This window comes from Catharus ustulatus, chromosome 10, assembly GCF_009819885.2.
Source record: "Catharus ustulatus isolate bCatUst1 chromosome 10, bCatUst1.pri.v2, whole genome shotgun sequence".
In the NCBI taxonomy this organism is placed as follows: Eukaryota; Metazoa; Chordata; class Aves; order Passeriformes; family Turdidae; genus Catharus; species Catharus ustulatus.
In genome coordinates, this window is record NC_046230.1 from 21,693,385 (window position 1) to 21,720,485 (window position 27,101).

Sequence of the window (27,101 nt, forward strand, 5' to 3'; positions counted from 1 at the left end):
ACAAAACATTTGGGGAAACTCCAGCCAGGGAGCAAACTGCCAAAAGCAATGATTCTCTGTTTACGTGGAGCTGTTTCCATGCCTTGTTTTGCTCGTGGGCTGGCCCAGGGCAGGGACAGGTGAGTTCTGCTTCCTGGGAAGCAGTGGGACAGGAGCTGAGTGACAGAACAGTCCCTTGGCAGCACCCAAAGCCATTTCTGGGCTTTGCTGCAGGGCGAGGTTGCACCCTGACATTGCAGTGCTTGTTCCAATAGACCCCTCACTGTATTCCTGAAGGGCATTTTCCCCAATAATCCCATCAGCTGGGTGAGTCCCCAGCACAGGTTGTGCCTCTGGGATTCCTGCAGGGATCTCTCCTGCCCCTGATGTCTCAGTGCACAGCTCTGTGGTGCCTTCCCTCACCTGCACATGTACAATTTTCAGTTCAGTTCACAATTTACAATTTTCAGTTCAGGTCAGTGCTACGCTGAGCACTTGTTTACAGTCAAAAAGGAGGTGTTAGAAGGGATGGAAGGCAGATGTCCTGTGTTTATCCAGTGCCAGTGATTTCATAACAAGAAAGTCACAGCAAGTCATGACTAGATTATCTCAGCTGCCAGCAGCACAGCCCAAACTGTGCTCCCTCGACTCAGCACACCCACAGCACTGAACTGAGCCACAGCAATGTTAAACTGCCATGACTGGGAAGAAATGCTTCAGAAATATATGTGTGTATATATATATGTGTGTGTGTATATATATATATATGTGTATATATCTTTTTTTCCTTTTGAAAACTGGATTTCAAAAGTAGGTACCACATACCTTAAAGACTTTGTGCTCCTTGAAAGCATTCAGCTCCATGGTGTGACCACTGCCTGACCTTCTTGCTGGGGCTGCCTGAGTCAGGATAAAGCACAAATCCTTCTGCAGCTACACAGATCTGTCAGCACTGATACTGCTGGCTCAGCAAATAGTGTTGTAATCTGAACACAACCCAAAGCCTTTCTATTAATTCAGCTAAAGCTTTCTGCACCTGGACATTTCAGAAGATAAATGGCTTGTTTATGATCACCCAACTCTTACACCCTGCTCACTTTCTCTTACCCTTACAAGACTTTTGCAGTTTCCCATAACAGCTGAGACTCCACCAAAATGCAGAAATTAGGTGAGAAACTTTGGAAGCCAGGTTGGTTATTACACCCTCTACCAACATAAAGCTGAGAAAAAGAAAGAGGTGAATACAAGATGTTTTACAAGAACTGGAAATTCTCCAGATCAGCGTAAATACACATTAAACATACATCAAACCTCTGCTCCAGGCTGTCAGAAATAGCAAAGTAACTTGACAAGAAATTTGGAGAGCTACACCCTTACTGAACAGTGGACAGTATTTGCTTGAAAAATGAACATTCTCCATGTTAAGAAAGTGTAATAGAAGGTGTCCTACAGGCAAAACACATATTTTTCTCAACTCTACTATTTTCCAGAACTCCATCTGGGGATGAATGTCATCCAGAGTTTAAAGCACAATAAATCAAAGTTTTGCTAAGTGCACCAAACCAGGATCACCATACACTGGGAGCAATAGATCTGTCATATATACATTTATATATTCAAATGTCTGTGTGCAGGTTTAGGTAGGAGTGTACATCTATTCATAGAACAGACCTCTGCATCCATACAGACATGGGGACTTCAGGTCTGGAGCAGCACCATGTTCAAGGATTATCTGGTTAGCAAGGTTTTTAAGCAGTCTGTTTCTCATGACATTCCTTCCCTGTGGAAAGAAAGCAGAGGTTTGTCAATAAATCAATAATTCAGTCTTAAAAGTCAATTCCCACAAAGTGCTCTTCAGGCATGAATTCTTCACAACCCACCTGGGGGGATTGGGTTCTGGGATTTCTTCCACCTGATGGTCTCCTTGAAGACAGTAACACAGCATGGAAGAAAAGCTGAATAATCTGGCTAAAGTGAGAGGAGAAATCTGACCAAGAGCCCAGCATAGCTCCCAGGAGCTCTGAGCTGGCAGATCTGCCCCTGGGTCACATCTCCATCAGTTTGGTGCTGTTTGCTGTCTACAGAAACACCTCCTCAGAAACAGGTGAAAAATCAAGCACAGATTCAAAAATGCTTGCTTCTTAAAGAAAACAAAAGCAAGTTTCCAGCCCTGAAAGCTCCAGTAAGAAGTTCAGAGTTCAGAGAGACCCAAAACAAGGGCAGGGAGCAGAAGATGTTTTCTCTTCAGACCTGTGGGGACCTGTCAGCCTGTCCCTCTGAGGAGGGTGCAGCCACTCAGCCTTCAGCCAGACTTAGCCAAGAAATTGTGAGGTCAGAGGGAATTTTTTTCTCTCTCCATGCACTCCACCATGAGCAGTGACAAAATCTCTGGGCTTGTGGAGGCTGTTCCAGCAGGACTGGCTCTAAGGAGGGGCATGAGAAAACCAATAACTCACAAATTTCTGTCTGGTGGGATGCCAGTGAGCACCAGCAGCTGAAGGGTCACTCTGCAGACACATTCCCCACTTGCAAGTCATGCCTAAACACAGAGCATCACTAACTGCTTTGTTCACATGCAGATCTGGAGTTAAAACCACGATGTGACCTCAAGGATCAGACACAGCCTAAGTCAGACCCACAGCAAGCCAGGATTACAAACAAGGAATGCAGCCTACCCTTCAGGCCCCTCTTTTGTTTTGCAAAGTGCAAATGAAGCAGAAGCTATTGCTTTTTTCCTACAAATCTTGCCTCTGGGACATTTTTTAAATTTGGGGAATTTCCTGTATTGCATTTTAAGAACCATACTCTGGAGACCCTGGCAGTCAGCTGAATGGCAATATTGCCTCTCTCTGATTGAAGGAGAGACTTGCAAGAGAAGGAGAGAGGTTATTAAACCTATTTTTGATGTGCAATGGACTCTTTTCTGAGTAAGGCAGTGATGAATCTGTGAATCACTGCCTTTAACCTTCAAATAGATTCGGTGTTGAAGAAAACTGATTCACTTTTAACACAAAGAAACTTAAAATCTAAAGCACCTTGCTGAAGTGGTTGCATCCAGCTTCTCCCAGCTCTTTTTCCTTGTGGCAGACTCAGCGTTAAAATTCCCCAAGGTGGCAGAACCAACCTGATGCCTGCAACTCTGGCGTTGCTCTTGTTCTTCCTGCAGTGTTGCTTTTGATGCTGGGAATCAGAGACCAGCCTCAGGGATGTATTTAGCAGAGATGGAGCCTTGCTGATCCACACTCAGACTCGAATCTGGGCTGGCATCAGCGCTGGTCCTGTTTGAATGGGAGCCTGTTCCTGCTCAGTGGGGCAGGAGAGATGGTTTGGTGGAGAGAAGGGGATTCCTCTGTGAGCTTTGGCAGCTGCAGCATCAAAACCCACCTAGGAGCTTCAGTTCTGTAATACTGGGCTTGACACAGCTCTTTCAAAACAAAAAAGTGCCTCCTCAGCAGGCAGGAAGAGGTGCTTGGAAAGGGAGTTTGGACAAACCCTGTGTTCACATCTGCTTTTCTTCATACCAAAAATTTCCTCCTGCCAGCTCCCACCTCCTGCTGCCATACCCTCCCCCAGACCCAGACCCCAGCCCTTCCCCTGGCTGACTCAGACATGCTGGATTCTTCGTGGGAGGTTTCAAAAGGCTTTCGTGCTTTGTCCTGCTGATTTGCAAAAGTATTATCACAGCAATCTCTGCTGTCCCTATCCAGCTATTGTGCTCCCTGCAGAACAAATGCCTGTGTAGCTGTGCAAGGCAAGCACAACAAAACAAACAGATTACTGCTGTAAATACCCAGGACATATCTGATTTGCCATACCTGCACACAAGCGTTTTCAGGTCTGCCTGTTACTCTTTCTGAAAGAATCTGATTCACTCTGAATGTGGCCACAGGTGGCAAATGTGAGCCTGCAGGAGGCACGGCAGCCTGGGGAGAGCTGCTGAGCATCTCGTTACAGCCTGACCCTGAGACAATTTCTGAGCAAGGAAATAGGAAATGAGCATAATAAATAGGCTATTTTATTTATAAAGTATTTCCTCCCTATTAATATCTTGCAAGGACAACGAAATTGCTGTTTCATAACCAGCTGCAAAAAAAAAGTGGTTCTCTATAGCAGCATCCTTGTAGACACTTTATCAGTTTCAAGTGACAGAAATTAAATAGCATCTCTTCCATGTGGCAGAGGGGCAGTGGTGGTAAATGTTTCTTAAGAAGACACAGAAAAGTAAAGAAAAAAGAAAAGAGAAAAATATTTTTGTATGTATGCACAGAGCTGAGCACTCTGGGTCTTCACTCCCATCAGCTCTTGGGCAATCCTAATAACCCTTCTCTCTGGATTTGACAGCACCTCATTGTCTTCTGCTATCCTGAATTTAAATAAATTCTGCTTATCTATGAGCAATCAGCAGAACAGAAGCACTGGCAAACACGATGAGCTCTATAGCAGCCTCACTGCTCAAATAAAGATTGCAATTCCACTCTCCATCCTGCTGTTTCAGCTGATGGCAGTGAGTTCAAAGGTCTCATGTTAAAAATGCACATCTGCCCCATGACATCCACTGTGACCCTCTGCTGAAGGTGTTACACGGGACAAGGGACATGAGGCAGATGTTCTTCACACAGCTGGGTGCTCAGGGAGTGACATCTGCACATTTTTACATCTGTGTGGGGAGCTCAGGTGGAAGGAGGCATGCAGGGGACTGACCCAGCTCAGGCCACAGCCTTGGATGGGGTTTCTCCCCTGCCCTGCATCCCCTCACCTCTTAGGGAAGTCAGCAAAACCCTCAATGTGACCACACCACAAACCTGCCTGGGGAACTGAATTTTTCTTTCAAACACAGTGAGAAGAAGTGGGAGCTGTAAGTGGGTATTGCCACTGGGATGGTCAAACCACCAATTCAGGGAAGCTGCTGGTGATTTCTCTCAAGCTGTGTCTGACAGCACAGGTTGCTCCATTCCTGGAAAACACTTGAAGAAGTGGCTGGTGGCAGAAACAGAAAGCAGGTTCAACTGAGGCTTTGTGGGCCACTCCCTTCAGAGAACCTTGGTCAGATATGAAACTGCTAGGAACAAAGAAAAGGAAAACAAAACCCATGATAATCACACTGGAGGAAATAAGCATTGTGTTTCTCATAAAGAGAGTTTTTTCCCAAAATGAGTGTTACATAACAGGTAGGATTTTCCTCACTAATATCTTTGACAGGAAAGTTTCAGCAGCCTGAAAGCACTCACTAAAAAATTATGGGAGGGGTGATGAGAAAGCCATTCATTGACTCTTTTCCTGTAAAATATCAATTTAAAAGAAACCAGTGCCTGAAGATGAGCCAGATCCACACTCTGCACTGACAAAACCCCTCAGGAGTGGCTGAGGCTGATGCTGGATGGGCAGCTGAGCCCTCCTCCTGGCCAGGGAAGGGTCACATCCTCACCCTGGCTGGCTCCCCCCTCTCCTTGCACTGCCCTGGGCTTGTGGGCTCTTCACTGAGCCACTCCTGGCTGCTAGCACAGTGGAGAACTTTGTGGTGTTTTGTTGGAATAATGAGCTGTATTGGCTCTGATGAGCACCAGAGCTGATCCAAGGTAAGCAGCAAGACCAGGGAGTCAGGAACAGCATGGGAAGAAGGCAGCAGTGCAGCTTTCTTCTGTTGAGAAGGGGTGAGCACATCTAACACCTCACTGCATCTCCCAATCACCGCTCCCCATTTGTGCTTTGTCTGGACAGGGGTATCAGATCCCAATCCAATTATCACATCCTGCTCCTGCCACTGGCACCAGCCACACCAACAGAGGGGGGAAGTTATTTTTGTGATGCCATATCATCATCTCCTGGTGTTTTCCTTTCACAAAACTGCATCTGCCTCATTAAGGTCCATTTTTAAAAAATTAAGTCCTTGTGTCACACACCAGGACAATCTCTGTGCTGGGAACAGCTCTCTGCTGCCAGGGTGAGCGATATTTCTTCTTCAGGTGATTAAAGACCTAATTGTCCCAAATATGTTATTGGACAGGAGCCTTAGAGAAGACAAGGAGATCAAATTCACCTGCCTCCAAAAGTCATAAAAAGGGACATATTATTTTAAGGCAAGTCCCTTGGTAATTGTTTTAATTAAGTCAGTCATGGAGGTATTTTTACAATCTAACTGTGCTGAAGAATTATTTTAGTGGCTGATTGCAGTCATCAATTATTTTTCAAGTGCTCTTTGGTGATAATTCTTCCTAGTTATACAGAAATTACTTTTGCATTTATTCCTTTAGTGTAAACATGCTGTTGCAACAGTTCCAATTTTTTCTAAACCCCACAAATCCTTAACCAGTATATACCCAAATCCCCAAATTATCCAGGAGACTAAAGAAGTGCAAAATCTTACCCAGTCAGGTCACATTGGCATGAAACCAAACTGTTTCACAGACCTCAGGCTGTACTCCTGCATCTCTATTTATGTCCATGTAGCTTCAAAAAGGGCCCAAACATCTTCCCCAGCCTTTCCATGGCAATCTCAGGCACTGATTCTGCCAAAACAAGTTTCCAACACTCATCATTAAAATTATTTTACTATTGCAAAATATTTTACAGGCAAGTCTGGATTCCTTTGATATCTGTGCTCATGTTTGGACCCCCAGCACATATTTTAGCTCTAGTTCCAGTCTTTCCTCCTTCACTGTCAAATCTGTTTGTTTTTTTTTCTTTTCCTTATTACAGCCACAAATCTTTATAAACTAAATAAAGGTCACCTATATCAAGATGATGGCACCATATGGACATTTTCTTTGGCAGAAAAACTGCTTCAAGTGTTTCCTTCCATTCTTCTCTGCCCTTATGCAGTTTGTTGTGATTTCAGCTGTGTCCTTGTAGAGGTTTGGTGCTCCCAGAAAACCCAGAACCAACAGAAACCTTTTAAAAAGTGGTGGTTTTACCCTTCCTCTGTGAGCTGTCTTTGCAGCACAGGAAGGGCAGGCCATGCTCTGCAAAGGACACTTGGGACAGTGGCTGCAGGGGGCTCTGGGGGTCCAGGCTTGCCTGGCTGCTCTGCAGATGTGGGGACAGAAGGGATTTTCAAAGCCTCAGAGCCACTGCAGGACCCCTGAGCTCACCCTTTGTGCCACCTCTCACAGCCTCTCCCTCCCTGGAAGGACCTGGTGGTGTCTCCTCCTCCCAGTTCAGAAACTGTGGCTGCACCAAGGAGAGTGCAGAATTTGAGGGGTTTGTGTTTCCAGCTGTAGAAAGACCCAACAACCCTAAAAGTCCACCTGGAATCCCTACCCAAAATGAAATCCTGAATCCTGTGCACTCTGGTCTGAGGAGACACCTGGAACAATGAAGGATGATGCTTTGATAAGGTTCAAAGCACCTCTGTGAAATTTCATTCCTTCCAAGTGTTTACATCTTAAATTTTGTTTTCAGACTGCCTTTATTTGCATTACCTGAATCACCTTTCTGGTTAATGGATTACTTAAAAAAAAACTCTGACCAGAGCAGCAGTTAATCTGATATTGTTGTGGTGTTCAGACAAATAAGAGTAATGACTGAGCCAAGTTGGAAACACAAGTTGGGAATGTTTTGCCTGCTAAGATATGAGAAAAGTCTCCAGGGTTTGTTTGGTGGAGTACTCCTGTATTAAGTTACATCTCAGGGCTAGCTAAAAATTAATGGAAAAAGACAAGTGCTGTGGGTTACCCAGAACAAGCAAATTGATTGCTGTGTAGCAATCACTAACTCTTAAACCAGTGGGGTTTTTTTTAAAAAAATATGTTTTCTACCTTAAGATTTTTCACATTAGTTATTTATTGTCAGGAGCCCTTTCCAACTTCCTTTCCATATAAATAAGGAAATCCTGCTTCAAAGAGCCCAGGGAAGTGTTTGTTGTATTCCCAGACACCCAAGTTCTTGTTTTGCCAATCAATGTTAGCTTAAGTTGAAAATTAGTGAGGAAAAGCAAAAAAAATCCAGGTCCAAGAGTAAATATACTGCAGCTCGATGAAGTACACTGCAGTTTGCCTTTAGTTAAATATTGTTATAGTTATAAATGTCTTTTTTCAGTTAAATATTACACAACTTTGGAGAAGGAATGATGAAACTGAAATGCATACTGACCCAGGAGACTGCTTCACTTTCCATTCTTCCTTGAGCTCTTTGTGTTTACTGAGTTTCACTGCCATACAAAGCCAAGAAAACATCTTGCATCTGGCAAAATTTGCTATCTATTATCATGTCCAGATCAATTCAGTCTCTGTTCTTGTGGCAAACTGGCCCCAGAGCTGTTTCAATGCTCTCTTTGGCAGCACCTATGGGGAATTTCTGCTCCCTCCCCATTTTCAGGACAGCAGGCAAATGCCTTCACAGTTAGGTGTCACTGGAAACACCAACTGGTCACCAAAGATGCAGATTCACAAAATTCTATTGCAATGTCTGTAACTGACATTTATCCAGTACCTTTATAACATAAAGCACATGTATTGTTTATCATCACTGTGATTGATTGGCATTTTCACCACAGCCAAAGCTTCCTTCGAGCTTTGCTCCAACTAATTGATAACCCAGCAATCTCCACCAGTAATTCAAGTTCCTGCTGTCTTGCAGGGGTTCTTGCAGGGGTTCCACTGACTCGTGTTGCCTGCTCTCAAGCCTCATTCTGGCTAACCCTGACTCACCTGGCTAGTCCCTGAGCCAGCCCCCCTGAATTCACAGAGAGCCACATTTGAGGTACTGCAGGTACCCTCACACTGAAGGATTTTAAAGTGTTTCTTGCATGAAGAAATTCCCAGAAATTCCCCTCATTTCTCTTCCTCAGGGTAAAATAGCCACAATATTCATGGCTGTATTCTCTTATTGTTATTCCCTACTTTTTATAGTGATCATAGAGGATGGAAGACTGAGCTGAGGAGTTTTTCTAGCTACTGGCATGAAGTCTTTCAACAGACATTAATGAAACAGTAAAAGAACCTCTGTGTCTTCAAGTAGTGTGTAGAGTGAAATATGCAGCACTTGATCAATCATCCAGGAGCTGGATCCACACAGAGCAGTCCAGGATCTGTGCCACTCCTCAGAACCAAACAGCCACCAGGCAGTCCCAAAGCCTCCACAGCAGCAGGACTGAATAAGAATAATAAGAGTGAATAACAGAGTGAATAAGCCCAGGAAGTGCACACACAGCAATGGGTGCCACCTTCTATGTCCCAGTGATGCTCTTGCTGCAGATGAGCAGCTGCAGATACAAACAAACCTCTTCCCCTCTCCCATTAGTGTGCTCTCATGAGGGCTGTGCTGACCTAAATGCAAAATCCAATCCACACATCCTCAACACAGACTAAACATGTTGTAGATGAAACCCATCTATGGCAGCAGGACAACAAGATTCTCCTGAGAATTTAATTCACTCCATGCTTTTTTTCAATGACAAGAGAAGACACAGCCCATCCAATTCATCTGTCATGTCCTAGTTTGCCAGGAAGAGGGAAAAGGCTTCATGGAAGTACAAATCATCCCCACCTGCTTCTCCCCAATTGCTCTGCATCCCCAGGATTTTGCTGCCAGCTGGGAGAGCACGTCTGAGCAGAGCCCTGGACATGATGCCAACAGCACAGAGGACTGTCAATGGCAGATTCCCTCAGCAGGAAACAGAAATCTCCTTCATTTCTCTACCTCCAGCCTTGTTACTGATTTTAATCTGTCCTAGGAGGAATCTGTAGCCCAGATGAAGATAGACAGGTGTGTGACAGATGCTTTACTGAAAGCAAAAATAAGTAATTTCTCTGCATACACAACTGGCACCCTTACGAGAAATACTTGTCTTCCATTTTCAGTGGAGTTTAAAAGCACTCACCTATGGTAAAGAAAATCAAATTTCATGCTTCAAGGCTTAAGCTGATTGCATAGCAATGCTTTGCTGTGTGCCAGGGACAATTCTTCCTCTTTCTGAAGTGTTGTGGAGGCAGATGGATGTGTTATGGATCTCCTCCCTGCTCCCTCCAGAGCTGAGACTGCAATGAACCTATTTCAACATTATCACTTTGTTAGTGTAACACAGAAAAAGACTCAAGAGCATCTATAAACATTCCCTTTGCTCCCTGAGCCTCATCTAGGGCTTCACACAAGACTGGTGTGTTACAAGGGAACAGCCCCATGGCCAGTCCAGCTTTGGAATCTGCAGCTGAAAGGAGCTGCTGCTGCTTCAGGGATCTCTGGGGAACACAGGAAAGCAGAGCCATGTATCCCTACAATGAATACATTGTTGTATTCAATAATGTATCCTTATTTAATGTATTCTTATTGTATCCAATAATGTATCCTTATTTAATGTATTATTGTATCCCTGACAATGAATACATTGTTGTATTCAATAATGTATCTTATTTAATGTATTCTTATTGTATCCAATAATGTATCCTTATTTAATGTATTCTTATTGTATCCAATAATGTATCCTTATTTAATGTATTATTGTATCCCCTACAATGAATACATTGTTGTATTCAATAATGTATCTTATTTAATGTATTCTTATTGTATCCAATAATGTATCCTTATTTAATGTATTCTTATTGTATCCCTTACAATGAATACATACATTATTACAATGATAAAATAGTTTCAATTCTTCCAAAATGACGTATTCAGAAACTTTCCTTTAACCAAAATCTTTCACTCTTAGACAAACAGAAATGTTGAAATGTGAGACCTTCCCGTCAAACAGAAACTCTCTGTTGTGGCACGATAAATCCTAATTAAAACAATGACATGGGAATGATTTGTTGATAAACCCCCACTGTGAGAAGGAATTGTGAGTCAGGGCACCTTAGTGAAACCAGCTGTGTTAATTCAATAACCATGGGTGCTTTCCTGGGATGTACCTTGTGACAAACCCTGGTGCTCGAAAGCTAAATAAATACTATTGTTAGAACAAGGGGGAATGGCTTCAAACTGAAAGAGGACAGATTTAGATGGGATACAGGGAAGAAATTCTTCCCTGTGAGGGTGGTGAGGGTGCCCAGAGAAGCTGTGGCTGCCCCTGGCAGTGTCCAGGGCCAGGCTGGACAGGGCTTGGAGCAGCCTGGGACAGTGGAGGGTGTCCCTGCCCATGGCAGGGAGGTTGGAACTGGATGAGCTTTCCCTTCCAACCCAAACCATTCAGTGATTTTATGATACTAAATCTCTCAAAGAAAGATTTCACAACGAGCACTCATAAAGGACAATACACTTTTGGAAGTGTCTCTATATAACTGACAAAGTTAAGAACACACTTAAAATATATACAATATATTAACAGGCAAAAGGTATTTATTTTTAGTTAAGTATTTTCTTAACCAAAATAGAGAGATCCAAAGTTGGATCTGGAGTACTGTTTCTACAGCATTTTTGGACATGATTGTGGCATGTCCATGCACAGATATTGCCTGCTCTTTTTATTAAATCCAGTGCTTGGGGCATTAAAAGAGAGATGTCAGGTCTGACTAATCTAATCCATAGGTGTGTTTTGGGCCAGCCAAACCATTACAGTTGTTTGTGTAACACCACAGGCCAAGAGGGCATTACAGTGATAGATAGATGCTGATCCCATGACAGCACAAATCACAATGAACTCAGATTTGAGACAGTTTACAACTGACAGTAAAACATGAGGTTGGAATCTGGCGCAGGGATCATGAAGGAATGAACAAACCCAGGAGCCAGATGTGATCTGTCCAGCACATGTGCAGGGCTAAGCACCACCCTGCAAGGTTAACCCTGTGCTGGCTGCAGCCTCCTGTGCCTGCCCAACTGGGGGGCTTGGCAGGGTGAGGCTCTCCATGACCTGTGCCCTGAAGCTGATGTGCAGTGCCCCAGGGATGAACTGGGAGGCTGCAGAGGTGGGCAGGGACTTCCCTTTCCCTTCAGGAAGGAGAGGAGACAGCAATCTCTCACTGTGCTCTCAGAGCCAAACAGCAGCAGCTTCATTGGGAGACCTGATAGCTGGAGCAGCAGAGCCCAAACCCAGAGCAGCACTCAGGTTTCTGCTGGGGGGAAGGAGGAACAGCTTCATTCCCCCTCTGCAGCTACAGCGCTGTAATTACACTTTGTGATGGAAAACACCACCCCCTTTGCTGATCAGCAGAGAAATCAAAGTCAAGAACTGCCATGTACCAGAAAGTCAGCTCTGCTTTGTCTGCCTTGGAAAACATCCTCTCTGAAAACATCTTCATCACCCCAGTCACTGAGGAATGGGAACTGAAGGACTTTTACAAGTCACTCTCTCTTCATTTTTACACATTTTCTTTACATTCTCACACTGCTGGGGGACAAGGGTGGCAGGTCCCCTGCCAGGTGTTTCCTTGACATGCCAAGTGACACATCCTAAGTCCACAGGACAGATTAAGGTTTATCTCTAATTAAATGGCTCACTGAGTAACCTTTAATAGGATGAAGGAGCCAGGAAGTATCAGAGGTTTTGTTGGGGAAATGCCCTGGTCTAGCACTACACAAACACACGTGGCTTGGTTCTGTTTATAAACATGCTTACACTACTTCTTCCCGTTGGTGTCAATGCCCCAGGTTTACTGTGGCAAAATTTCATCAAAACACTCATTTTCAACTCTTGGAACCTTCAAAACAAATTATTTTCAGTATAAATTTACACTTATTAGAGACAAAAATTAATTCCAGAAAAGTGAGCATTGAAAGTAGCAAAGTGCATTCAGTGCTGGAAATGGTTGGAGTTTCACTTCTGGAATATCCTATGTGAGTGTGGAAACTCCTAAACTGTTTATCATTGTGTAATGAAATTTTCAGATCTTAAATCTTCAGATAGATAGTGAATCCATAATTTTTTGAAGAGATGGATTTGAGTGTGCTTTTCCCCTTGCTCTTTTCAAATCATACCTCATTAATTTTGCCTTGCAGGACTGGTGTTAATTAAGCAAGTATTAAATCAGAAACACCCATGGAGAATTTTAAATGATGGGTCAGGGGTACACAGACCATGCCTGACAGAGGGCAGCAAAATGAGTATATGCATCTTGAAAAAAATCTTGCCTCAACTGGTATGCTAACCTACAAAATAATTCTGTGAAAAGTCAAAGGGTGAGGAAAAAGCCATGAAGGGGCTGGGAAAATAGAATCCATGCCAACTCCTGACTCTGAACAAGAGTGCTCTGTAGTGCCCTGGCTCTCTTTCACTTTTGTTTCTATTCTTTTTGAAAGGAAACTCCCTCAAATGAGATAGGACCTCCCTAAACAACCAGAATGAAAAGCCACAAAAGCTCCCTTCATTAGGCAGGAGACTCCATCCAAGTTAGCTTGCCACTTTTTATCTGATTCTTCACGTGACTGTCTCAGATGAAATTTGGTTCTTAGGAATTTTTGAACTGTGATAAACAAAGCAGAAGAGTCCAAAGTGTCACATTGCCTTTCCTGAGAAGGCGTAGGAGGGGACCATGAGCTCACTTTTGAGAAGTTATCTTCTCCATCTGACATTTGTGTTGGAATTACACAGATCTGAACTGCTTTGGCACACAGATTGAATGTCTCAAAGAGCCAGACTCAATAAACTGTCTGCTGCCACGTTGAACAGGGATTGGGGGATTATTTTGCTACATTATGATGAAGAAAAAACAACTATTTTTCCTTAAATGGATGAATGCAATGCAGTTACGCCTTCTAAAGATTACCTCAATAGTCAGGGGAGGTTAAGAGATCTTGATTTTAATTTTCCCATGTAATTATGAGAATTCCCACCTGCATCCTGGCATTTGGATTGCAGATGTTGAGCAGGAGTCAAAATTTCATCCCATCCTGCAGCCAACAGCATGGAAGTGACCTGACTCAAATGTCTGCACTTGGATTACAAACCCCAGTTTTCCATGGCTGTCCAGTCAGCAGAGGCACCACCTGCTGATTCAAAAGTATGAGCAGTTAATCATGGATTTGCTTGTAACTCAGTCTGTGTGAGGTGAATGTGTCAGAACCCCAGGGAAAGTTCATGGGCACACCCTAAAGCGTGGACATGCCTTTGGAAAACATCTATCTGGGCGGAACAGTTTGGAGAAAAGTTTGCAAGAAGGAGCCTTAGAGATTTGAAAACCAACCAGCCAAACCCCAAAGCACCAACAGATAAAGCTCAAAATGTACCTGATGTCCATGAATTGTGGCAATAATCGTGTCATGACCAGGGTGCAGAAGCACTGGTAGCACTGGGATTTTGCTCCTGGCACTGGTTATTGCTCACAAGCACCTTTCTGTGGTGTTCCAGCTCTGCAGAAGCTGCAGAGGACAGGACACGTTTAGGACAGCTCAGGAAGGACATGGACATGTTGGAGCGAGTCAGATCATGCTCAGAGGGCTGAGCACCTCTCCTGTGAAGAAAGCCTGAGAAAATGGGGCTTGTTCAAATAAAAAAGACTCCAGGGAGTCCTCAATGAAGCCTTTCAGTATCTGAAAGGGGCTTATTAAAAATACAGGGACAGAGCCTGTTTCAATAGAACATGGGGTAAAGGTTTTAAAGCGAAGGAGCGTTAATTCACATTAGGTATAAGAAAGAAGTTTTTTACAATGAAAAGAGTTTTACACTTAGGGTGGTGAAAAATTGGCACAGGTTGCCCAGAGAAGCTGTGGATACTCCATCCCAAAGCCATGTTGGATGGGGCTTGGAGCAGCCTGGGACAGTGGAAGGTGTCCCTGCCGTGTTTGGGGTTGGACGAGCTGAACTTTAAGGTCCCTCCCAACCCAAACCAACCTGGGATTCTAAGTTTCTATTACACAACTTGAATTCGGGAAACTCCCCGACTCTCTGCGCACATAACCGGAGCCTTAATGTCTTTAAAAAAAAACAAAAAAACCAGCTTCCACCGTTCTCTGCTGGCAAACTCCCAGACCGTTTGCTCGGAGATGCTGAAGCAGCGCTGAGCGGTGACCGCAAATCTTTCAACATCCCGCTCCTCGGAGAGGCAGGTGGGAGGAAATCCCGGGAAGGCAGCGAGAGGAGGGGCAGAACAGAACAGAACAGAGCAGAGGGGAGGGACAGAACAGAGGGAGGGAGGGTCTCTCCGCCCCAGCCCGCCCCGCTCCGCCCGCTGCTTGCCCGGCGGGGCGAGCTGAGCCAGGGGCGCATTCGCCACGGGACCGCAGCCGTGAGCCCCCGGAGCCCCGGGCAGCCCAAAGCAACACCGGGCAACCCCGGGCAAACCCAGGCAGCCCCGAGCAGCCCCGGGCAGCCCCAGGATGCTGGCGGCGGGCGGCCCCAGCCCCGCGCAGTGCTGCGGGGCCGTGCTGCTGGTCGCTGTGCTGCTGCAGTCCATGTGCGTGGCCGTGACCTTCCTGTACTTCACCAGCGAGCTCAGACAGGTCTGTGCGGGCTCTGCGGGGCTGTGCGGGCGGGGGGGACCCAGATCTGCCCCGGGACAGCCCGGCTGTGGGCAGGGAGCGATGCCACAGCATCCCTGAGCGGGACAAAGAGCCGCGCTCCCTTTGTCCGCAGCACGGCCGGGGGTGAGGGGGAAGGAGGGCACGGCCGGGGCCGTGCAGAGTGTGAGGGGGAAGGAGGACACGGCCGGGGCCGTGCAGAGTGTGGAGGAAACAAAGCTGAGCGGTTCTGCGGAGATAAATGTGTTTCCCATTAGAGCGTCGCTTTTGCGCTGTCAGCTGCACAAACGAGCATTGGCAAAGCTCAAGCGCCTCGTAGATGATTCCTGCAGGACAATGCATGGTTTTAATGACCAGCCCTAAAGGAACTGCACCAGACGGCGAGCACCCTGAATTCCCCGGAATAACTTGTAAAATACTCATTGTATAGTCTAGATGCTTTGTTCTTGCAGCCTCCCTTGAGGTCTGCCAGCTGCTGCTTAACTCTTCCCTCTTCTTGCAAAAGATCGCTTACACTGCAAGAAAGTTGAGTTTAGTGATAGTCCCGTGTGTGTGGCCCTGCTTTTCAAGGACCTTTGTTACTCAGGGTTTCCATGGGTCTCTTACCCCAAATTGACTGTCCTGCTCTAAGTTGTGCCTGGATGTTGCTACTCCTGGCACGCAGGTAAACCTGCCTGCAGGTGAGAGTTCTGTACATCTACAACTTCAGAAAGTATTGTATAAATGTCATTTACTATTGTAAATATATGTGCTGGGTAATGCATAATTAATCACATCATTAATAATAATATAGATATGCATATTATGCTATATATGTATTTATATGCTATATATGTATTCATTCCATGTTAGATTTAATAGGTGGAGTCTTCTGAGATGTCAGAGTTCTCTGTGAGGCAAAGGGTGTGCAGTGTTCTGCAATAGGAGCCAATGCTCATACTTTAAAAATGTATAAAACAGATTTTCCTGATAAATTTATAGCTGTGGCTGACCAGTGGGGGAGTCACAGAAATGTGCTGACTTTATGAAATCAGGTTACACGATTGCTAATGAAGAGAAATATGTAAAAGCATCCTTGTGCACACGGTTCAGAGTCCCTTACTAACAAACGTGCCAATCTAACTACTTAGTAACTAACTTATCTTTTCCTTCCCTCTATTCAAACAAACACACCTGGGACACAACCACATCCCAAGGACTTGCCAAAAATACAGCTCAGTTTCTGAAGAATAACAAGCCTGCATTTGTTGTGAAGGGGTAAATCTGTCCAAACTGAAGTTGTGCTGGGCTGCAAACAAAGTTTGCTGGCTCTGGAGGGGGTACCTTAACACATATTCCTGCAAGTGCCATCTGGTGCACAATAAACAGGAAAAACCTCATCTAGACCCAGCCATACCCCACATCCACATGGTGCACGTGGAATAAATCTCTGTAGATAAACTATGATTTTTTGTCTGCCTATTTTTCTTCCCTTTTTTTGTTCATAATACTTGCATTTCTACACTTTCACCAAATGACAGACTGCTGGTATTTCTATCTTTACAAAAAGCATGCTAGTAACTAGCAGGGTTTGTCCACTACTGTAGTAACCTGATTAGGACTAGGAGTAGGACGTTTGTTTAACTGTTTTGCTTTAAGAGGAAGTATTGAGACAATAAAGTCCTTAAGCTTCAGGATACAGGGCAAGGAAAACAACCTCTGGCTTCCTTCTGCTTCAAAAACAGTCCAGTGACCACTCCTAGCATAGGAGAGAGGCTCTACAAGATAAGATTCCTGCAGGAATTGTGTCCTCCAAGGGTTCAGTGCTGCAGATAAACCTCATTTGAGTAAATCTTACAAGAGAAATTCCAGTCCTCAGTTCCATAATGTGCTGCTGCAAGGCTGCATTCCCTGAGGATTACTCTCCTGTTTTGGGGAAAAGTGAGCAGGTAAGGTGGAGGCAGAGGCACAGGGCTTTGCTCCCAGATGGGAGGGCAAAGCTGGGAGCTGAGCTGTGCCAGGTCTGCAGGAGAATGAACAGTAAACTCTCACCTTGCCTAAGTTTGGCTTTTTTTCTTAAACTCGTCAAACTACTTTTTTATAGAAGCTCATTGTACAGTTAAATCAGTCAGAGCCCGTGGTTTTACATCAGTGAGCACGTAATATTAATCACTGTGAGTTCTTGAAACCTGGTTTTAAAATACCACTGTGCTCCTTGGCAAAGACACAGAAACCCTCACAAACACCTTTTTTCTTCTGCTGCCTACAAAATACATAATTTTCAGTACTAGCTGAAGCTCAGTGGAATCTGCTGCTGCAAACTAAAGGTAGGACTTAGGGAGGTGAAATCTCCTCCCCCTGTAGCAGGAAATCTCTCTCTAAACGCCTTTGTTTTCCAACAGCCAGGAAAGGCATGGAGTGTGAAGGAGAAAATCCATTTGTTGCTTTCAATACCCAGTCTCAAAGGCAGCTAAAAAAGTGGTACTTGTAGAAAAAAAATGCATCTGTTTAGCAAACCAAATAAAGCTTCTTTACCACAACAAAAAAGTGAAATTGCAATGCTACTACCAGGATTCCATCTGAATGCTTTGCAAGTTTCTTGCTGTTACCTCCAAGTTCCTGTAGTGCTTTGCTGGCTCCACAAGCCTGAGCAGCCTGCAGCTGATGCAGCAGGAGCCCAGTTCAAAGCAAACAAGGGCTGCTCTCAGGTTCTGTGCTCCCACACTGACCAACAGCGCCAGCTGGAGTCACATCCACAGAGAGCTTTCCTCTAGGAAAACACTCCCAGAGTCACTTGGAGCCAAATAGAGTTCTGCCAACTTCTTCAATCTCAGCAGAAAAAAAAAAGTTTTCTCCATGACTAGAGGATACAGATATTTGATATTTTCATGTTAAAAACATCTAGCATTATAAATTTATTTGGACCCAAGTGTAATTTCAGTTGTTTGGACTGTAAGGACAAATGCTGTTAGGAGAGATCTCAAACTGGATATGGGGAGGATTTGGTACATATATATGTAACAGCAAAGGTCTGGATTATAAATGCAATTGGCTGAAAAGACAGCATAGAAAGTACTTTTAAGTTGTTGTATTTGATTTCATCGTCAATAATTGGTTTTAAAAAAATCATGTGCAAAATAAATGTTTCTTATGCAGAACTAGAGAATCTAAAGAATTTCCAGCATCAGGGATTTGGGTGTAGAATTTTCACAAAGCCTATTAAGTTGAATACTGGATGCCAGATTTATGTCCATGGAGATAATCCAAGCATATTTTCTCATGTGAGGTATGCCCTCATATTTAAATATGTGAGATTAGGATGAATTAAATCCTCTTGTTGTTCATGTAGCCCTACTTGCACCATACTAGCAAATGCTTTAGAGAAAAGTGTGTTTCTTAGAACTTAGTGAATCTAGTGACATACCACAGCTGCAACACATGGATGATAAATCCTGGTTTTCCCTGTGCTGCAGCTCCAGGACTCGTACTCCAAGAGTGGCATCGCTTGTCTCACCGGGGAGGAGATCGGGAATTCCATCCAAAACTTGGATCTCATTGAAAGCCAAGACAGAGAAGCTGATCCCTGCTGGCAAGTAAAGTGGCACCTGGGAAAGTTAATTAAAAAGGTATTTGGGAACAGTGTGCTTGGTGATGTTACAGCTGAAGAAATCCTAATAGCAGAATAAAGGAGGCTCAGATTGTTTTATCACAATGCAATTGTGTCAGGCCACAGCTCCAGCTGCAGAGTGCTTGCATTGAAGCTAAAGAAAAAACAGCCCATAAATGTGGTTTCACTGCTTTCAGGAAATAATAAAGCAAAGACTATCAGCTTTTACTAAGCAAATTCCACTGATAGGTTGGCTTGTCTGAAATACCTCAGGGTAAAGGTTTTCTATTTGACCATACAGATCATGGTGCTATCAGAGCTGCCACTGCCTCTTTGGAAATGCAGGGAGACTGGGGAGAGAAAATGAGATTAAATGTAACACAGGGAGAGCACAAAGGTGCCTAAGGAGTGGTCCAGTCATGAGCTGTGTGATGCACTGGTGGAGGAAAGAGCAAGTGAGCACACAGCATCAGGCACAGAGCCTTCCCAAAGAGCACCTGCTGCGTGACTTACACACAATACATATCATTTTGGCTACAGAGAACAAAGTCAGACTGGCTGAAAATCACAGAGGCTAAAACCTTCTGGAATGGCTTTCAAAATCCCACCTCCAGCACATAAACAAGCTCATCCATAGAAATTCTCTTCTGGCTGAAATTTCCTGGCAAAAACAGATCTTGCAGTCCAAAACAGATTCTCTGTTTGAACAAAACAGATTCTCTATTTCTGTTCAGAGATCTCAGCTCCTTTGGTGGAAGCTCTGCCAGTGAACTCCCTGAACATCTGCACTGTTCAATGCACTAAAGCATTGTTTGAGTTGGTGGATGTTTACACACCTAATATACCTACTAGCTCCCTGTAGCCTGGGTGCTAGAAATAAGTTACAATTATGATAATACTAGTATTGCTATTAGGATAGATGGATCAATGGAAATGTGGCAGGACAAAACCCATCAATAATTGGCAATACAAGCCTTATTAGCCACCCAAGTAAATCATCATCACACTTGCTGCTGCTGCACCACTGCCAATACTAAACTGGTTTGTTTCAGCAAACAGTTATGAAGAAGGGGAATGCACAAAGTAAAATGTGCTGGATTAAGAGCTTAGGTAGAGGTATAAAAATAAATAAAATGTAATTCCTCAGATCTAAGACCCTGTAGTTCACACTGCCAAGTATTCTGCAAGTGGAAGCTGATGCTTGGACACTTATTTGACAGAAGCATGAGATTCAGATTTTTCAATAGACTTGTGCCTGAGCTCTTGAAAATTATTTCCCTTGTCTTTCATTACCTAAAAGATGTAAACATAGAATTTCTGTATTACAACAAACTAATAGGTGCTTTTTTTCCCCATTTGCTTGTTGATCAAATCCAGAATCCTCTTTATTCATGAGTAAAAAAAGGTGTATCTTTTTCCTGTCAGCCCCTGCTGACAAGCTAATTCATTTTCACTGTGTTTGTTTGCAGATGATGTCAAGAAGCTACCAGGAAAACATACCTGCAATCAATGGTATTGTAATAATTTTATTAACTGGGGTAAAAAGGAGCCACTAGTGGCACTTGATGTATAATGACTTGATTTTTTAAAAGTGCAGAAAATTGACTAAGATTTTGCACTGGCATCAAGTCATCAAAAAATGATTACTTGTTGCGAGAAGGTAAATTTTCAGGAGCCAGAATTACTGTCAAGTGGTTAGAGAAAGGTAACCCAGGAGGATGCAGAGGACTCAGCCTTTAGAGTTCAGTCCCATGTGTCATGGGGGATGTTTAAAATCTCTGCCATTACCCCAGCTCCTGGAACATGCAGCACAGAGCTGCAGAGATCAGTTAAAGAATAGCTCTGCTGAAGCTCACACTAAAGACATTGGGTGAAAGCATTACAACCTCCAAGGGGAAATTCATGGGGAGATAAGGAATATTTAACCATAAAAGTGAGTACTATGGGTAATTTTCAACCATAAAATTGAGTACTATGGATTATTTTCTTTGTTGATAACTTGATGGCAGAGGAAGGAGAAAAAGAACAGAGTGGCACAAATTCACAAGCAAGAGTGAAAGCGGAATTTGAGCCTTATTAACCAATAATTAGCCATCAGCCTATGATTCACTCAATTAAAAAGTGACATACCTATTCCTTGAAGTCAAGTCAGGTGGAACAGATGTGCTTTCTGGAGTCCTGGCTTCTGAGGTGGGTGTGTTTTTCCTTGCAGTGGGGAGCACGCTGCCGCTGCCGCGCGCGGAGGGGCAGCAGCCGCGCGGTCCCGTCCGCAGGATCGCCGCGCACCTGACGGGCAGCAGCAGCAGGAGGAGCTCCCTGGCCCCACGCAGTAAGGACACACCTTCAGCAATGCTTAGAGACCACAGAATTCATTCAGTCACTCTCCCTTTGCTAGCTTTGCTGCTTGTGTTGAGTTAGGAGTAGGAAACAAATGGTCTTGCCGCACACATTGGGTTTTTTCTGCTAATTCTCACCAAACAGAGAGAAAGCCCATTTCCTCTGGGTACCTCCCCAACTCTTCTTTTGGAACCTTCATTAGGGGGAAAAAGATATTGAAATGTCCTTCCTAGTGTTAAGTTTTCCTATTTTCCTTCATTTCCTTCTCTTGGCTGTGCAAGTCCCAGCTGCTATGGTGACAGACTTATTAGAAATGTGAGACAGACAGGAGAGACTTGACATTCAGACCATGTTAATGAAGGGCTTGCTCAGCTTTCTGCAGTTTCTGAGGGCATCAGACACTAATGGGTATTTTAACTTTATTACTAAGTAAAAACGTCATTTTTTCCCCCCTAATTTGGGAAATAAAAGTAAAGGCAGTTCATGTTAATTCCCACATAAAGGTTACTTATGGACCATCAAATTTTTGAGAATGGATCTAATGAACTGCTGGGAAGAGCAGGTTTCCTGATTTTATTTCCTTATTTGTTATTAAAAACAAGGCTCTTCAGCTAGCAGACACTTGGCTTCACTACCTGTTTTTTAAGTTAACATCTCTCTCTTTTTTTTTTTCCTTTTTCAAGTAAATTCCTTGCCCAGAAGAGGAAATGGACACAAAATAAACAACTGGGAATCATCAAGAAAAGGCCACTCCTTCCTTTACAACGTGGAGTTGAGAAATGGAGAGTTAGTGATACCCCAGACAGGCTTTTATTACATCTACTCACAAATTTACTTCCGCTTCCGTGAGAACGAGGACTCAGACTTGTTGGGACAAATCAGGAACCCCAAACAGCTTGTCCAGTATGTTTACAAACAGACTGATTACCCTGAGCCCATCCTGCTCATGAAAAGTGCACGGACAAGCTGCTGGTCTAAAAAGGCGGAATATGGACTTTATTCCATCTATCAAGGCGGTGTGTTCCAGCTGCAGAGAGGGGACAGGATTTTTGTCTCTGTCAGCAACAGTGACATAGTTGACATGGACAAAGAAGCAAGTTTTTTTGGAGCTTTTATGGTCAGTTAGAACATGGAAATCATGATCCCAAACAGCCCAGTTTTTCTAGTCAGGGACAGCTTGAATTCCTATAAAATAGGGGATAACAAGCAAAAGCTGTATTGATACCAACAGGAGCAGACTGCCCTTACTCACCACGCTCTGTCCCAGCAGCAGAAGAGCAGCAGCAGCTGGCTGTGGTTGGCAATGCTCTGTGCAGGCACAGGCAGCCAGGCTGGGAATGTGTGATGGATTCACAGCCCCCAGGTGACACCTTTGGCCAGAACCCCGGGCAGGAGAGCACTCACCAGCGGCACAGATGCTCCAGGCTGGCTCAGCTGTGGCACGAGGGATGGCGGATGCTCCAGGTCTGGTAACTCAAGGCTGAGACTGGATATCAAATTTTGTGGTTTCCATTAGGACCCTTTCTTAAATCTGTCAGGAAGCTTTGTACATACTGTGCCCAAGTGTCTGTGGAATTTCTCCAGAAGTTTTTTGAACAGGAGTTTTGCAGAAGCTGCACATCTTCATCTCGTCTAACAAAGCACTTAAGCACCTAATTAATTTTAAGCACACAAACAGTCTGACTACATCAGGGTATCCACATGCTTGAAATTAAGTATGTGCTTAAGCATTCTCCAGGATCATGTCTTGAGTAAACACATTTGTCTTATGTGGGATATTGTGCATAAGAACAGCTGCTGGAATGGCACTGAAGTGCTTTTGAAATCAATCTGTGTTTTGATCAACATTTTGTAACAGTGCCTATTTACTTAATTACTGTGCTGCAGACATCTCACCAGGCTCCCAATAAGTTCAGTAATGCAGTTGCTGTTAGACTTGCTGACAGCAAGAACTGGATCCAGAAAAAAGAGGTGGGTTGCTGTAAATACTGAATTTCGTGAGAAATTTGCAGCAAGTTAGGCATGACAAGATTCTTCCATGTTTATTTGTACTGGTCTGTGTTTGGGAGGATGTAATGTAGAATAACACACCCCAGTGACTAACATTTTAAGGAAAAGAGGCACAACTATGTGTACTTACAAAAATGCTGCTTATTTAGGTAATGCTGTAAATATTTGATTTTATTTTTAGGAATCAGAAATTTTTCACAATTTTTTTTTGTAAAATACATTTTTTTAAAAATGAACAATATATTTTTTAACTCTGTGAAAATGACTATTTTGTATTAAAAGGATTTGAAAGTTTATGGGCTCAGTGCGTAGCAAAAGTCAGTTTGTGTAAATCAGCACATCTGTAGCATTGTCAGTGGAGGAATAGCAAATTGCACCATGTGTGCATTTTGCCCAGATTCAGAGGAAACAGTGGGAAAGGTAAAAAAAAAAAAAAAGAGGGAAAGGAAGACACTTCTGCAAATGTTACTTTACATCAACAGAGTGATGGCAGGATAAAGTCTGGCTTTTTTTAAAGTCTATTTTTTGAATACACTGGGGTTGCCGTGGGAACCCTCCCCTTCACCTGCATGCTGTGGTAATTAAATCACAGCAGCCCCTGCACATGGGCCTCACCAGTAAATAGGAATTGTTCATCCTCCTGCCCAGCCAACAGCAGGGGGTTTGCAGACACCAGCCCCTGTTTATCTGGCTATTCAGACAAGCAGTACCTTGGCTCACTTAAGTACCTGTGTTGGAGCAGCAAGACAAGAATTTCAGGAGCATCTTTCTTTTGGCAGGTTAGGGCAAAAAAACCCACCAGTGTAAGCTGAAAATAAGGAGTTTTAACTTCTGCCTACTGTTTAACAGTGTCACACACGCTGTTTTCAGTGGCAATCAAATATGTGAAATTCTTCACCATTTACTGGAACACTGTGGATTGCCTCCTTCTCAAATCATCTGTTTTGACAGAGAACAGAAAACATTTCTACAGTTTTCCTTCCTGATTTCAGTATTTCATTCAGAAATTTTCTCCCTGCCAGAAAAGCTGGAGAAGAGAGCCATTCCCTATATACCTGTATGTCTGTTACCTTGGAGAAATGACTTTTGTAGGGTCTCCTTGCAGATGGACTGGGCTTGATGATTTCAGCCCAGAACTGACCCCTGCTATCAGGTTTGGTCTCTGCATGCAGAGCATATTGCAACAGGAATCACACCAAATAATAATTCTCTGAGTGATCTAAAGGCATGTTTGCCAGATGTTATCTTGGGGGAAGATTGTCAAGGGATATCAGACAGGACACCTTTGAAGAAGAATGGAAAAATATGGAAATTTCTGTTTGTGGTGTGTCCTGACTCACACTTCTCATCTCGCTTTATGCTGAATGACATATGTAGCAAATTTTGATAGGTTGCATTAACGTGTGAATATTGTAAATTTTTCTACAAGCTTTTTATATAAAATGTTTTTACTAAACAGTCCTTTAGTCTCACAGTGATTATTGGTGTCATCCTATGGCTTCCATAACAACTCTGTCTTAAATAATTTCCCTGACATTGATTGGTATCAGGTATAGTCCACTAAGTGTCAGAAATGGTTCCAATGCAAAGGACAAAATGCAAACCATTGAGCAATGCCATATTGTGTAATTCCACATAACTGGCTTCCAGATGCCACTTGGTGAACAGCATCTGGAGGCAGTAGGCTGAAGAAATCACTGAAAATGATCTTGTGACCAGAGAGCATTTCTCTTGAGGTACCTCTCATGTTCCTGGGCTTTAGCAATTATTTAAGCACTGAGCATTCTTATTTAGTAGCAAAACATCTGATCCTTACCCATTACCAAACTACAGCAGAAGGTTTGTTCAGCCTGGAGAAGAGAAGGCTGTGGGAGACCTTATAGCATCTTCCAGGACTTAAAGAGGCTCCAAGAGAGCTGGAAAGGAACTTTTCACCAGGGCACAGAATGGCAGGGTGAAGGGGAATGGACTCACACTGCCAGAGGGCTGGGTTACATGGGATATTGGGAAGGAGTTATTCCCTGTGAGGGTGGGCAGGGCTGGCACAGGTTGCCCAGAGAAGCTGTGGCTGCCCCTGGATCCCTGGAAGTGTCCAAGGCCAGGCTGGAGGGGCAGCTGGGATAGTGGAAGGTGTCCCTGCCCATGGCAGGGGTGGAACCGAGGGATCTCTCTGGAGCTGGGGGGTGAGTCTGAGGAAGAGGGACAGGATGCCCAGGTGTGACCCAGTGACACAGTGAGCTGAAGCACGGCCAAAATGAGTCTAAACCTCTGAATTAGTGACTGCAGAGCACAGCTTTGCTGATTAATAAACTAGCAGTGTTTTGAAGCCTGCTTGCAGATATTGCTGCCACACAAACAACTGTAAAGTAATTTGAGCTCATTCTGTGTTTTACTTTATTAAGCTGGATTACTGCTATTCCATCAGCACTCCTCAGTGATGAGAGCTGCTAAACCATAACCTTTGAAAGCATACACCAGGTGCTACCTCCTGCTGTAAAGCACATTTATAACAACAGTCAAAACACCTTCTGTCCCTGGATATAATAAAAAATGAATTTGCTTTTCTCTGAGTTTTGGAGGAGCATCATTTAAAAATGAATCTCTACCTTGGAGTCTCTTTTCCGGTTTCTTCTTCTCTCCACAATAAACACATAATGATTGTAGATTCAAAGCCTTCAGATATTTCCATGACAACAAACACTGATATAAACAAGAATTAGAACTTTACTGGATGAGAAGAAAATTGAAAGAATGGAACAAAGGAGTGAGATCTCAAAACTCCACAAATAGAAACTCTTCTACCTCATCTCCAGTGCTCAATGCAGTTTTGAAGCTACTGAAGAGAAACAGAAATAATTTAAGACTTCCATGAAAGGTAAATGCCCAGTATAATGTGTTTTCTAAATTATCTTTTTAATATCTGGTTTGCTCATACATCCAGTGGATAAATAGAATAAAAAGTACTTCAGCCCCTTTCTCTCACTGCAGTAAGACAAATGACTTCACTCTTGTCTTGTTGCCAACATGAAACTAATGTTCTTGCAGCTGAGGGCTAGTAGAAAACTTTTTTGGGAGCCTAAAGCCATCTTCTCTCACAGTTCTTACCTGTCCTGTCGCCATTCTCTGCACCACTGTCCTTTAGCATGTGCAAAGCTGAAGCAGGAATGCAGCTTTTGTGGGATGACAAATCTTTACATTCCATCCAAATTTGGCCTGCAATTGCCAAAGAAATAAAAAAGAAAACTAAAGCTGCTTTTCTTCTCTCTTAACTGACATTTTTTTCTGGCCCTGACCCAGCCCCAGGCAGCCAGAGGAGCCCTTGACTTGTGATATCCTTCTAAGAAGGAGATCAATTGCTGGATTTGAAGTACAACTGCCAGTTCTGATCAATTTGCTCATAACACATGAAACTCCCAAAGAATTCAGGGTCAAATCATTGCATTGCAAGCTCAGGTTGTCTGGAATGTACAGGTCTGGTGCTCACTCACTGTGGGGTACTTGATTTTGGTATATACACCACAATTCAGGTATTATTCTAGAAAAGAATAAATTATTTTCCAAGGAGGGTGACAACAAACAAAAACCAAAACACAACCAAAAAACCCAATGCTTTTCTCTCCCTGGGGAAAGAGAAATGGTCATTTTTGACAAGACACAGTTCAGCAAAATCTGAAAGAATTTCATGAAGGATCCTCTCTACGTAGAAAGTCACATTTACAGATTTGGGCCATTTTCTATGGTAAATATCAATGTCCTGCAGCCAACACCACTGGTCTGAGAATGTATTAGGGAAAAGAAATTAAAAAAAAGGAGTGAGCTAATTCCTTTTAATAATGCAAACTATTTGGCAGCCTAACCACAG

The 27,101-nt window shown here is 43.6% G+C and overlaps 1 protein-coding gene across 1 annotated transcript; it reads left to right on the top strand.

The window, feature by feature from the left end:
- The first annotated feature begins 15,038 nt into the window (after positions 1-15,038).
- On the top strand, positions 15,039-24,700 carry TNFSF10 (TNF superfamily member 10). The gene is made up of 5 exons (XM_033068547.2): positions 15,039-15,288; positions 18,759-18,911; positions 20,362-20,404; positions 21,105-21,221; positions 21,913-24,700. Exons 1-5 carry the CDS (start codon positions 15,166-15,168, stop codon positions 22,353-22,355), a joined length of 879 nt encoding a protein of 292 aa, XP_032924438.1. The 5' UTR covers positions 15,039-15,165; the 3' UTR covers positions 22,356-24,700.
- The last annotated feature ends 2,401 nt before the right edge of the window (positions 24,701-27,101 follow it).